A 12399-nucleotide genomic window follows, 5' to 3' on the forward strand; every position below is an offset into this window, starting at 1 on the left:
AGCAAGACGGGAAAATACTTAGAAATGGAACAGATTGGTCTGTCGAATTTCCAGATTTCTTGCTTCATCTTTCTTAAACGGAAACAACCGTTCCATCATACCCCCGGGCCGATCAAACGCCACGGTCTTGAGGTTGCGTCCAAATGGCTCCAGGTGCATCCACGCAGGGATCCCCGAACTCATGCTGCGGATAACTAGTCAGTCTGCGGGCCAATGCTTTGCGACGGCCGTCAGCCCCAGCAGCGACGGAGGGCCTTCGCGCATTAACTGGCTTGCTGGTCAAGGCCAACCTTGCAAGTGTAGTTGATGTATAACAAGTGCAGCCTTGTTGTTAACCGACCGGTTTGTAGGTTACCAACGGAAAGTTTAATTGGTTTTTCTTGTCGGATTGATTTTTTGGACTACGGATGAATGTCACAAACATAGGCGATCGCATGGGCCCAATGGATCACCAAAGTCCCATCATCCTATTACCTGTTGCATAATAGTTTTGTTCTTTAGTATAGTCGAAGCAGAGGTATGACACAAGTACTTTGTGGTACTTGCCTATATATAGGTAACATGCAGCCGTTCCAGTCAGTGTACCAACATTCAATTATCTTGACGGCATACTTTTCTTCTCATCTCTCCCCTTACCTGAGTCTTGAAGTCCTCATAGTCAGTGGTAATTCAACATGGCGCTCACTCAGGTTCAGCAAAGCCTGTTCCCACCCCAGGTCAAAGCATTTCAGCAGGACAATTCTCTTACTATACGCCTGCCTGAGATGTTTGTCTTGTTCTTATCTGGCGAACCAACAGTAAACCCCCACTATGAGAGCGTCAGGAAGGTGTCAGAGGAATGGCTAGTCAGGTAAGTGTGTCATGGCGTATGTAGTATGTCTCTAACCCAAGTGCCCTACTGCAGGGAATGCTCATTCAACGAGAAAGCCCAAAGGAGACTGCACAAGACCGACTTTGCCTATTTCTGCGCCATAGCTGTTCCAGACGCCGAGCCTGAGGAGCTTCGGACAGTCTTTGATTGGGGAAACTGGGTTCGTTTCATCCATATGCAGGTATCTTATGATCGGTAGAAGAGTCCGCTAATGAGTATGTTTCAGGTGTTTCCATTTGACGACCGTAGGTGCCGCCCCGAGTATCGTGTGGGCCTTTTGAAAGGCTAAATCTCCGTTCTAGTCTTTGACAATGGGTGTCTCAAAGATGATCCACATCGGGCCGAAGCACTAATTGATAGTTTGAAGGCTGGTATGGTTGATCAAGGTGAATATATGCCTGTTTCTGCAGATCATCCCTTGGTTCAGATACACAATTCAGTGTGGCATCGCATTGCCAAGGTAAGTTTTCACTGTGTCGTTCAAAAGCGCGTTCTGATACTGAATGATGATTACAGGCTAGCTCTGTCGGTATGTACCTTTTAAAGATATCAATTTGAATGCCAATTAATGCTGTATTGCAGGCATCCGTCGGAGGTTTGCAACTACCATGCGCGATTATTGCACTGGATGTATTGCTCAAGTGCGCAAATGCTCCGAAGGGAAACTTCCGTCGCTTGAGGAAATGCTGTCTTTGCGCAGGCAGTCAGCAGGCGTGTCACCGCTGTTTTCCTTGGTAGAGTATGCTATCAGTTGCGTGTTGGTGATTTATGTATGCTAATATTATTATTTCGCAGGTATGCCCATAAATTAGAGCTACCAGACTGTGTGTTCGAGTGCAAAAGCATCCGGGAAATCGAGAGGATAGGCATCGATCTTGTCTTAATGTAGGCCGCCCTAAGCCACAACCTGGGACCTGCTAATGGGTCTTAGACAAAACGATATCCTTTCCTACTGCAAGGAAGAGGTGAGTAATTTCCAGGACCACATTCAAGATGCCAACAAGATCATTTGCTGATTCACTCACAGAAAGAAGGTGTACGCCATAACATGGTCGCCATCTGCCGGCATAACGGCATGCCCGCGCAGATGGCATTCAACCATATTGGCAGCATGCTCGCTGAGCGTTACCGAGACTGGTATCTTGCATTGGCAGCCCTTCCAACCTGGGGCGAGCCGGTCGATGCCGACGTCCAGAAATACATCCGAGGCGTGCAGAATGTCGTCCGCGCCAATCTTCACTGGAGGTATGTGAGGCCAGGCAATTGCTTCGTAAATCCACTAACTGTAAACAGCTTCCGATCAGGGAGGTATTTTGGACCAGCAAACGACAAAGTGCGAAGGACGGGACAGGTGACGGTGCGAGGACAAAGTGCTGATTTCAAGCTGTCATTCATGTGAGAATGGTCGCGACCTTTGGACTATCGGAGTTTGGGTGACAACAGGCGTTTTCCTTCCTATTTTCCTCCTCGTTTGCCTCTTGGGATCCGGCTTTCAATTGTGGATGACCCTTCGCTGTTAATATTTGAGGTTCACACGATGCACTCATTGCCCTGGGATAGCCAATCTCGTAATAATAATGAGATGCCCGTGTTTGATGGACAGTGTTGCACCGAGTAATGATTGGGGTGGGTTGGACCGAATTGGCTTGACCTTGAAAGCAAAGAAGATGGCTGATGTGTGTTGAGAAGTAGATGGGGAGGAAGAGAAAGAAGAGGAAGAAGCGGCGGGGATTCGAGGAAGTCACGTTGCAAGAGAAGGCCTGCCCAAAGGGGAAGCCACAACAACCTCCGGCCTCTTCGCTCTTCTCAACCCCGCATCACTCACTCACTCTCCATCCCCAACCAACATCCCCGGCACTATTCCCAGGTGCTCCTCGTTCAAACCATCTCTACTACTGCGATCTATCTACTCGGTCGACATCGCGTCCATCTTCCGAGAGATCCGCAGGCTAACAGATGTGAAATGCTGATAAGGTTCATGGTTTCATAATCTAGTGCTCATAGATACATAAATCGATCTTCGCCCCTCTGCCCTCCTAGCTCAGCTAGTTAATATGGGCGCTTCACCAGTGAAGCAAGAAGACCAAAGCCAAAACGCTAGACAGTTATGATTCTTTACAAGGCCGCAAACGCAGGGAAATACCACCGATCCGAAAAGAAATGTACAGGGCCTGACCCAGCCAAGGCCAACCAGGTTGTGTTTAAGCGCACTCCCAGCTGGTTGCACTCGTGACCTCGCCACCGGTATACCGTGCCTTTTTCGGGAATGGGCATACGGGACGCTGGATTTCCACTCCTTGCGACACGGTGTCATCCTTGTACTTCGTCGCAATGAGGTAATCCGGGGCCTCGTCGTTTTCCGTCCACGCAACCAGAGCAAGAACACTGTCATGGTACCGGTCCTCGTAGCCGGGTACACTGGTACTGTTATCGTTCAAGTACTGTGTGGGCCCGGCGATGTACCACGGCGCATACTCGGATGAGCTACAGTGGCCCATACCGGGGATATAGAAGAAGCGGTAGAAGTCGTCCAAATCCACATCCGACTGCGCAAAAGCCTGATCAACCTGTTCATAGAAGTACCGGCTCTCTTCAGTCGGCACAATCTGGTCTGCGTGTCCGTGGTAATGGAGGAGCTTGCCGCCCCGTTGTTGAAATTCGGACATGTTATATTGATTGGGCACATTGCCGCCCGGATTGATGGAGTCTGCCAATTGGACAACGTCGTAGTAGTTCAGGGTTTTCCAGTCGATACTTTCGGTCTGGTTGAGGATCCAGTATTGGATCCAGTCTGTACCAAGGGTATTTGGTGAGGCACCTGATGCCATATGCAGGGCAGCACCAAGTGAAAATGTTGGGAATACCCAGGTCGCGTTCACGTCGACCCAGGGACTGATCAAACGCCTGGCGGTCTCCATCTGCGCCGGATTGAGACATGAACTGGAGTTACTCGACGAGTTGCAAAGTATACCTTCTAGACGGAAGTCGCAGCCTCGAGGGTCCATGATGATTTGGTCGGTGACCCCATCTTGAGGGTCGCACTGTCGGAAGACCTCTGCCCTCACAGCTGCTAAGTGGCTTTGTTCTAGATGATGAGAGGAGTTTATCGGCAAATTCTGCGCTCCAAACCAGGCGATAAACGGTGCTAAATGAGTCATCCACCACGCAGGTGATCCAATGAGCACCCCATCAAAGTCTTCTGGAAACTCTTGGATCTCTTTCAGTCCTTGTCTTCCTCCTGTGGAACAGCCCGTATAGTACGAATACTGCGCTGTCTGTCCGTAGTATGATGCTGTGAGGTCCTTCCCTATGACGACACTGCCATGGAGTGCTCGCCAGGCCCAGTCTATGATGGACTCAGGATGGTTGTACGCCCATTTACCATCTTCCTGTCCAGAGAAATGGCCTGTATCTGTTGAAATGACAGCAAATCCATAATGGGCCAATCGACCCATGTCGTGCCAGGCCGTGAAGCCACCATACCCACCATTACCCGTGGCCATGAAGCGCGTGTTCCACGAGGATGGCAGGTACATGGCAATGTTATAGTGAGAGACATTGGAGCTTTGTACCTGCACGCCAACGGCACATCCTTCTGGCAGAGACGTGGCATTGGTATCTGCCCATCTGTCACCAAACGTGCCGTTTTCAGGGACATGGGTCACATAGTTCAAAGTCGCGTTGGATGGGATGAGAGAAGAAAAGAATGAGCTCGAACAAGTAAGGTTGTTGGCGGTAGCACTGACACCCCAGGCCAGCATGGGCAGGAAACTTCGAAGTTGCATTGCGAAAAGACTCGATGCTGGAAAAGCTAATGACTGACGTATTCATAAAGTAGATGTGCAGCACCCCACGGGTCTTCATCGAATTTATATCGCGCCATACCGGTAACAGGGGGCTCAACGACCGCCTCGACAAACCGTACCAGCGACACGTATCCAAAAGATACCCTATGCTGGCAGCACAAGTCATCTTGGCCCCGATGATCATCAACCCCTATTGGAGACCAATCCTGCACCAATGACTTGATCTACCTGATTTTGACCGCGTAGGTACATAACCTTATCTCGTTAGAAAGCTGGGTCATCCACCGGGACATTCAGGTCCATGTTCCCCAGGCCAGTAAGCACGCCCGCCACTCCATACGCCCTGAATGATCAAGGCCACGGGGGATGCTCCACCTTAACCATGAACCTCCCCAACGGTCACCAGAACCGGGACTCGTCATTGGGCAAGATGGGATGCCGAAAAATCAGGGCTGGCCAAGCTATGGTTCATGTCCCCGCCTACCCCAAATCCCCATCATTTCCCCAAAGCCTCAAAGATCTCTCGGACGATAGGGAGTAATCAACCGTCATGGTGGGTTTGGATTCTGCCGCGGCAGTTGCTTCGCAGATGTCTGAGTATCTTTTCTATAACGATATAGCCTTGCTAGATCTCTTTTCATCAGGATTTCGGGCTACATCTACTATCTTCCGGTTCGCAGCTTTCCTTGCAGCAACAAATCTCAATACAGGAAGCCAGAAGACGCGGCATACTGCGTGAATCGATAGCCGGACTGCCCACGATAGTTGACACACATCGTTGTGGCGGCGAAGAGAGCCGATCAGGGCGCGTACCATGGTACATGGTCTTGCCATAACCTTCGACCGAGCTTCGAGAAAGTGCGTCATGGGGAGGGATCCTCAAAAAGGGGGAAATAATTGGAAAAAGAGTGAATGAGTAAATGCGGGGTTCGCTACGAATTACGCGGCTTAAATATGAATACTGTGTCTAGCGGCAACTGTATTGAAGTCCTCGCAGGAACATGATTTAGCCGCTATGAGAGATTCCGTTATGTGCTGGCGGCATGGACGATCAATTGATTGTCATCCGCTTATGCATGCCAGTAGTTACACCGCGACATCTACATCATATGACAAACCACCAGTATATGCAAAAATGTGCTCCCTCAATGCGTCTGGGTGGAAGTGGGCATCCACGAGAAACAATGCAATGAATACATACACTGTTCCTAACAGAACCACATGTTGGAGTACAGTTGACCCGGGTGGCACCAGACATGGCTCTTCCGGGGATACTGCTGAAAGATACTAGTCGTGGGCTAAGAAGAGGACCTCATCTGTCGGTATTTGGGGTTTCGTTTTTCCACGCCAATCAGGCCAAGGCATCCACCCATATCAAATTGGCCACCACTCCTGTGTCTTTGTGAGGACTGTTCCCTGGTAGACCCTACCATAGCAGAGCCCTGGCTACCAGTTTGCATGTGCCCACTCGTCATGAATTGGCCACCCTACTTGCCACTTCATCCTGGGACAGAGAATCGGCCGAGTCGACCATTTCACATGCAAGTGAGCCAAAGGATCCATTGCCAGCTTTCCCTTGGGAGGAAGATCTCCCAGCCATTTTCACCGGAGCGCAAGCTGCTTCCTGGGAACCCTGATGGTGCCGGTCGTCTGTGAGTCCGTGATCGCCGGAAACGGAAGTCATGACCATCTGACCTGGCATACTGACATAAGCCGATTACGCAAGTTGCATCCATCTTGGAGTCAGATACCTTGATCACGTTCATGGGGTAAAATGTAGGTGAGGACATTGGATTTTAGTATATTTGACATACTACAGTCCGGATACTAGAGCTTGGTACTTATATCCACACAAGCTCAGGAATGTTAGCCAGACACCCAAACTAGCAAGCACATGATTCTTATGTTGTCGGAAATGTGCCGCACAGATCGAATGCCATTCAGATGTGGGCAAAGGGGTGGCCATCCCAAGCTGTCAGATGTCGGTGGATGTCGGTTAGTATTCGGGGCGTTCAAGGCTTTCGGCCTCGTCCAAAAACAATCCGAAGATAGATTCTATAACATGCTCGCGTCGCAATTAAACTAGTCTTGTTATGTGCCGTCACCTGAACATGCTGCTCGCTGTGATCGGACTCATCCTATGACGAACCAAAGCTGGTGATCCATAAGTACGTCCTGTCAACACTTGTCGCCGAGCCATCTCCTTAGATCTACCTCAGATACTGCATACATGGACGGCATCACCACCCACACTCTGCAAGTATGTGGACCATAACTATCAACCTCTGAAGGCTTCCAACCCCCCGGGAAATGCAATCAACCCCTAAGATATCTCTACCTAATTAAGCAGGAAATCCTTCGGAAGAGACTGTCAAGTATACTACTAACGAGTCGGCACGGGATGTGGTCATTGCGTGTGACCCAAACCCAATCAATGCTCGGTTGAATTATTGCTGGAATCGGGGGAAAGAAGATGGATATACCTCGAGCGGTTGAGCAGATAGCCTTTTCTTATTGCCGCGCAGAGCATTGGATAGGTCACGTTTTTCTTTTTCTGGTATGTTCATCGCTCCATCCATATATAGTTCTTTACGGAAAGTTAGTTTGCATAATATAATATAACATAACCCGTCTCCCCTCCCCTCTCACTCACTCACTAACACCCGCAACCGAAAGAAAAAAGCAGAAGCAGAAGCAGAAGCAGAAGCAGAAGCAGCTCGATTCAATATTACATACTATCAAGTACAGGGCAGAACCAACCAACACCAATACCAGTACCAAGTACCAAACTCCCCAACCGAACCTATTACCCACACTCCTCCCTCAGTATCCAACCCCCGATAATTATTATAGTTATATAAAATTAACATAGAACGCCCCCTTTCCCATTTCCCCTTTTTCCCTCCCATCATATAATCCAGAAATCATCAGGATGAGTCGATCGATCAATCGATCAATCAATCAATCAATCCGATATCAATCCCCGTAACCAACGCAACGCAACGCAACGCAACGCAACGCAACCACCATCGCGCATTTCCTTTTGATTATAATAATAATAATAATAAGTGCCGCAAGATCCCAGTCATTCGTACAACCATCACATTCCCTCCCTTCAATTAAAATCGCGGTGCAGTCGCAGTCCAACCCAACCCAACCGAGGCCAGTTCGATCGTTGGCAACCAACAAACCCAAATCAAACCTGGGATCGGATCGGAATGGATCGGATGGGCTAGATAGCATGACGACCACAACCGTAACCGGGTGCACCACAGATAGATGAAATAGTAGGTAGGCTTAGACCTGAGCCATACTAGGCCGGGTAACGCCCCGCGCCGGACCGGTGCGTCCACGCAGGTTGACGCCCGTCTGCCTGGACAGGATGATCGAGAGGACCATGGAGGCGGTATATCCGGCCCAGGCGAACCAGAGGAAGGCCGTGGAGGCCTGGGCCTCCCGGCAGCGCTTCTGGCGGTTATAGGCGCCGTTGGTGATTTCGTTGTGGAGGGTGTAGAGCTGCGGCTGTTAGCTTGGTCTTTTCTTTTCTCTTCTTTTTTTTCCCCTTTTTATTTGTCTATATTGTTCATTGTGTATTGTGTATTGAATATTGCATAAATCTCCACTTCTGCTTCTTTTCTCCATATTTCGATAATTGATAAATCCTCCGGGCGCAGGGGAGAATGCAGAGCAGGAGGTAGATGGATAGATAGCGCAGTCACAAGCGAGAGGGTAGGGATAGTGATGGGGATGGGGATGGGGATGGGGATGGGGATGCAGGGGATGTGGTGGTTGACGTACCGAATTCCCACAACTATGACTCTCCAGCTTCGCGGCGAGGGCGATACCGGCGGTGAGGAAGAAGATGGCGTTGAGGGTGTCGATGACGACGACGAAGATGGGGTGGATGGCCCAGTCGGGGTTGATGGAGGCCGGGACCAGGTAGAAGAGCGTGAACATGGAGAAGGCCGAGACGAACATGGCGTAGTTCACCGTTGAGGGGTTGCCGGCGAAGGCGTCGGCGATCATGTTGCCGATGAGGGCCATGACGAGGAGGGTGAAGAGGAACTATAGATACAGATACAGATGCAGTGGTATGAGGTTAGTGAGGGTGGGTTGATATGTGGGATGTGAATGTGAATATCGAGGGATGGATGGATCATGTCAAGAGAGGGATAATGTGTGTGAGAGAGAGAGAGAGAGAGAGACATACCTCCCAGATCCGCAGACCGATCTGAATTCCCCGAGCGGCCATTTTGAAGATGATAGAAGATGGGTTGGATGTGTTGGGAGTGGAGGGAATGTGTCGGGTTGGTTGGTTGGTGATGGATGGATGGATGAAGCGATCACGATCTTAACCACCAACACAAGATTCAAGAGCTGCTGTCTGTCTGACTGACTGACTTCTGTCGATCTGATTCAGTGGACTTCGGACCCGATCACTAACTAACTGGCTCAGTCGCAGCTCCAGGCTGAGGGGTCGATTTTAAGAAAGCGCGGGAGGATCGGGAGACTCGCGACCGATGACGATATGCCAATCCTACGTCATGCGCTGGCCCGACTCATGAAATCATCACACCAAGGGAAAAGTAGAAAAGGTAAAAAAAAAAAAAACAGTCAGAATATGAGAATGGACCTGCGTTGCAGAGATTATTATTTCATCAGCGGTATCTTATATCCTGGTACTGAGAGACTTACTCTGTGCCCGAAGTAGTTGTTTGTCAGGATGTGCCAGTTGGGCGCGCTTTGGGCAGGTTACTAACTTACTGACTATAACTACTTAGTTATCATCTGAGAATCTCCATCCCTTCCGACCTCATCCGGCATGAACTACTGATGCCGTCACCTCCATCACGCCGGCCATCCAGTGGGTCGGGCAAACCTTGAGCGTCGCAGCCCAAGGTCTTCTCCTCCCTTCTCGACCACATCACCAACCAGTCTGCTGAAGAATAGCTGAAGATGGATGCCAGTGCCAGCGGTACGACCACCACCATTACCACCACCACCACTATCCAAGGAGACTTGGGTCCAGGCTGATCTTCAATCCAGCTGTGTGGGTGAGTGTGTGTTCTGTTTGTGCAGTGTCTCTGCCTCGGCACTCGCTTCCGTTTCCATGCAGTCGAGGTGGTGTGTATACTGCTGCTAATTCACGGTTTATTATGCATTTGCTAGATGATCCTGATAGACTGACTGGTTGTCAACCGTTCCTGATAGACTGATATATCTCGAGTATACCGATTCTCTATAGTATCAGTAAGCCTTGCGAAGAATGGAAGATTGCCTTACAAAACTAGACCCTATATCACCACTACATCTCCGATCATCTACTTAAGGATCCAAGGCAGTTTGTTCCGTATACAAGAACCTATATCTATCAACTTATTTTACACATATATCAACCCTAACCCCAGCAACTAGTAATCATCCCCATCATCACCACCAACCACCCAACCAAGCACACCACGTTGCCTTGTACACCACACCACACCACACCACACCATACGGCTTACAAAAAAAGGGATTGGCCCGGAAATCTCAGGCTACACAGTAATCTACTATACAGCGAAGCTCAAACTCAGAGTTAGCGATCAACGTTCTGTTCCTGATGATCCTCGCAGCCAAGAAAACCAAGAACGAGAGGTTCGGCAGCACGTGCGTGAGCCTTATGGATGGATGGATGGGATGGATGGGGACTCTTTCATAATCCAGTCAGGTTATTCTAGTTTACAAGGTAACGGTAGATATGCAAGATCTGGCTTACCAAAGGTACGAGGTTGGAAATGAAATGAAAGGAAATGAAATGGGGTTGGTTTGAGGATGAGAATGAGAATGAGCATAGTTGAGAGAGAGAACAGACACAGAGACAGAGACGGCGAAGTTAGTTAATCTTCCATATTTCAAAGAATCTCTCTCTCTCTTATCTATCGCCTTAGACATCGAGAGGTATACCAAATAAAATGCAATAAAAATAATAATAATAATAATAATAACCACATATAGAACAATTATCCTAGGCAGGTTATTCCCCCCACCTCACCTCACCTCACCTCAGCCTGAATCTGAATCTGAATCTGAATCTGAGAGAGAGCCTAAACCCAAACCTTACCTACTTAACTTACCATCCACCACAAAATTAGTAGATAGGATCTCCCAATTCAAACCTCGGGATGATCGGATCCCCCCTCCCGATCTACCCGGGCAGAGTAAGTAGTTAAAGGATTTGCAAGAGTCGAGTAGTACTGTGTAGAGTCGAGTCATCAGTCAGAAAAACCAGCAAACCAGCGTGTAACCGCAGCCAAGTGGATCCCGAGGCAAGTTGAACCACGGTCGACGCCGAAATATGTATGTCTCAGGTCTCCGAGAGTCTCAGAGCAGCGGATGGTTTCGCGACCGACCGGCCGACTGGTCATGATGTCATGGCCGTTCGTTTGGACCACCGGGAGGGAAGGAGGATCGCCATGATTTACTAGGTAGGAAGGAAGGAGTCAAAAGTTTATCTATCTATCGATCTATCTACTTGATGGGGTTGATTATCAGCAGATGAATTGGTTGGATTGGTTGATTGTTTCATTGTGATTGGTATGATTGTTAATATTGTTCTTGTTATTCGCTTTTCTTTGATTGATGATTGATGATTGATGATTGATGATTGATTGATGTCTACCATCCAAGACATCCCAGAAAAGAGTCACCAGTATCGACCAAAAAATGCCAGTAATCCCATCCATACAAGCCACCCCGTTCAACACCGACATCCGGGACCGACACCTCCTCTACGACTATGACGCGAGGAACGCGAACGGCGAGCCCGAGAAATGGCGGTACGAGATGTGGTTCTATAACGAGGACCGGATCGTATATGCCATCCATGGCGGGCCGATGGCCGGGCGCAAGAACTTCCAGACGGCCACCTATCAATGCATTCGGCCGGGGGAGCTGTGGCAGTGCAATTGGCTCGAGGAGACGGGCACCATCTGCTCGTTGGTGTACGATATTCCGCGGAAGCGCATCACGACTTTGCTGGGGTTCTCCAAGGGGCATTGGGAGGACAATGAGGCAGCGCACGGCGATAAGCGCAACCCAGACGATCTGGCGAGGTGGAGAGGGTTGGCTGGCATCGGGAGGCAGGTGGATAGGACGCTTCTGAGCGAGCAGGCGGATATCGTCGAGGATTTTCGGGGTCCCGGGGATTTGGAGCCGATTGATATGAGTTGGCCAACGTTGTAGGTGGCAGATAATGTGGAAGTTGCTATGTCACACAGAGGGCAAGACAGGCTTCGCGTGCTAGGCATTGAGGTTTCAATCCATGTCGTGCTAGATTGTACGGTGGCCTATATCCACCATGTCGAGTTCATCATATGATATCCCCAGTGTTGTCATGCAATACTCGCTTCAGTCTCGTCCTTGTCGGCAGAGACCCTTGTGAGATGGGTTCAGAGCGTGAGCGTGCGATCGCTTTGAGACGGGGTGCAAGACGTTGTAACGGCACGATCAGCCACTTCATTCCATGCTGGTTCGCTTGGTTCAGCATCACGATGAGTTGGCTTCCGGCAGCATGGAGCATTCTCGTGTCCAGTTGCGGCATCACGGCACAGCTTTCGTGCCCTAATCGTCTGCTCGCATTATCAGGCTATTCGGCCCAGACTGCTACAGAAACTGGATGCGATCGGAGCCAGGGGTCTCAACCAAGCTGTGGGCGGGATTCGATCCACGTGGAGAAGTGCG

At 49.7% G+C, this 12399-nt stretch overlaps 6 protein-coding genes across 6 annotated transcripts; 3 read left to right on the plus strand and 3 right to left on the minus strand.

Moving 5' to 3' along the window:
• Window positions 1-495: 495 nt before the first annotated feature.
• Window positions 496-2270, plus strand: BO70DRAFT_431105 (terpene synthase family protein; the record flags this gene model as incomplete). Its single annotated transcript, XM_025548214.1, has 10 exons — window positions 496-850; window positions 905-1031; window positions 1098-1116; window positions 1174-1331; window positions 1388-1400; window positions 1454-1610; window positions 1667-1756; window positions 1803-1836; window positions 1899-2116; window positions 2165-2270. The coding sequence occupies exons 1-10, from the start codon at window positions 675-677 to the stop codon at window positions 2268-2270; spliced, it is 1098 nt and encodes a 365-aa protein (XP_025397250.1). The 5' UTR covers window positions 496-674.
• A 445-nt stretch (window positions 2271-2715) lies between these two features.
• BO70DRAFT_340930 (feruloyl esterase B precursor) lies at window positions 2716-4632 on the minus strand (the record flags this gene model as incomplete). The annotated part of the gene is made up of 1 exon (XM_025541312.1): window positions 2716-4632. The coding sequence occupies one exon, from the start codon at window positions 4630-4632 to the stop codon at window positions 3073-3075; it is 1560 nt and encodes a 519-aa protein (XP_025397251.1). The 3' UTR covers window positions 2716-3072.
• Window positions 4633-4774: 142 nt separating this feature from the next.
• BO70DRAFT_101800 (uncharacterized protein) lies at window positions 4775-5250 on the plus strand. The gene has a single exon (XM_025537797.1). The coding sequence runs from the start codon at window positions 4979-4981 to the stop codon at window positions 5216-5218; it is 240 nt and encodes a 79-aa protein (XP_025397252.1). The 5' UTR covers window positions 4775-4978; the 3' UTR covers window positions 5219-5250.
• A 2444-nt stretch (window positions 5251-7694) lies between these two features.
• Window positions 7695-9067, minus strand: BO70DRAFT_101831 (MARVEL domain-containing protein). The gene is made up of 4 exons (XM_025537798.1): window positions 8888-9067; window positions 8476-8742; window positions 7948-8193; window positions 7695-7812 (listed from the first exon to the last, which is right to left on the minus strand). Exons 1-3 carry the CDS (start codon window positions 8927-8929, stop codon window positions 7975-7977), a joined length of 528 nt encoding a protein of 175 aa, XP_025397253.1. The 5' UTR covers window positions 8930-9067; the 3' UTR covers window positions 7695-7812; window positions 7948-7974.
• Window positions 9068-9376: 309 nt separating this feature from the next.
• BO70DRAFT_364201 (uncharacterized protein) lies at window positions 9377-9953 on the minus strand. Its single transcript, XM_025543751.1, has one exon. The coding sequence runs from the start codon at window positions 9666-9668 to the stop codon at window positions 9462-9464; it is 207 nt and encodes a 68-aa protein (XP_025397254.1). The 5' UTR covers window positions 9669-9953; the 3' UTR covers window positions 9377-9461.
• A 1204-nt stretch (window positions 9954-11157) lies between these two features.
• BO70DRAFT_101931 (phenol acid carboxylase) lies at window positions 11158-12327 on the plus strand. Its single transcript, XM_025537799.1, has one exon. The coding sequence runs from the start codon at window positions 11383-11385 to the stop codon at window positions 11899-11901; it is 519 nt and encodes a 172-aa protein (XP_025397255.1). The 5' UTR covers window positions 11158-11382; the 3' UTR covers window positions 11902-12327.
• The last annotated feature ends 72 nt before the right edge of the window (window positions 12328-12399 follow it).

Source organism: Aspergillus heteromorphus, assembly GCF_003184545.1.
Source record: "Aspergillus heteromorphus CBS 117.55 chromosome Unknown BO70scaffold_22, whole genome shotgun sequence".
Classification (NCBI taxonomy): Eukaryota; Fungi; Ascomycota; class Eurotiomycetes; order Eurotiales; family Aspergillaceae; genus Aspergillus; species Aspergillus heteromorphus.

Bases quoted from the DNA above. Each gene is read 5' to 3' on its own strand.
- BO70DRAFT_101800 (XM_025537797.1), top strand. From the start codon at position 4,979: ATGTTCCCCAGGCCAGTAAGCACGCCCGCCACTCCATACGCCCTGAAT.
- BO70DRAFT_101831 (XM_025537798.1), bottom strand. From the start codon at position 8,929: ATGGCCGCTCGGGGAATTCAGATCGGTCTGCGGATCTGGGAG. The intron at 8,743-8,887 runs GTATGTCTCTCT...CTGTATCTATAG, and splicing joins TCGGTCTGCGGATCTGGGAG to TTCCTCTTCACCCTCCTCGT. The intron at 8,194-8,475 runs GTACGTCAACCA...TAACAGCCGCAG, and splicing joins GTCATAGTTGTGGGAATTCG to CTCTACACCCTCCACAACGA.
- BO70DRAFT_364201 (XM_025543751.1), bottom strand. From the start codon at position 9,668: ATGGTGGTGGTCGTACCGCTGGCACTGGCATCCATCTTCAGCTATTCT.
- BO70DRAFT_101931 (XM_025537799.1), top strand. From the start codon at position 11,383: ATGCCAGTAATCCCATCCATACAAGCCACCCCGTTCAACACCGACATC.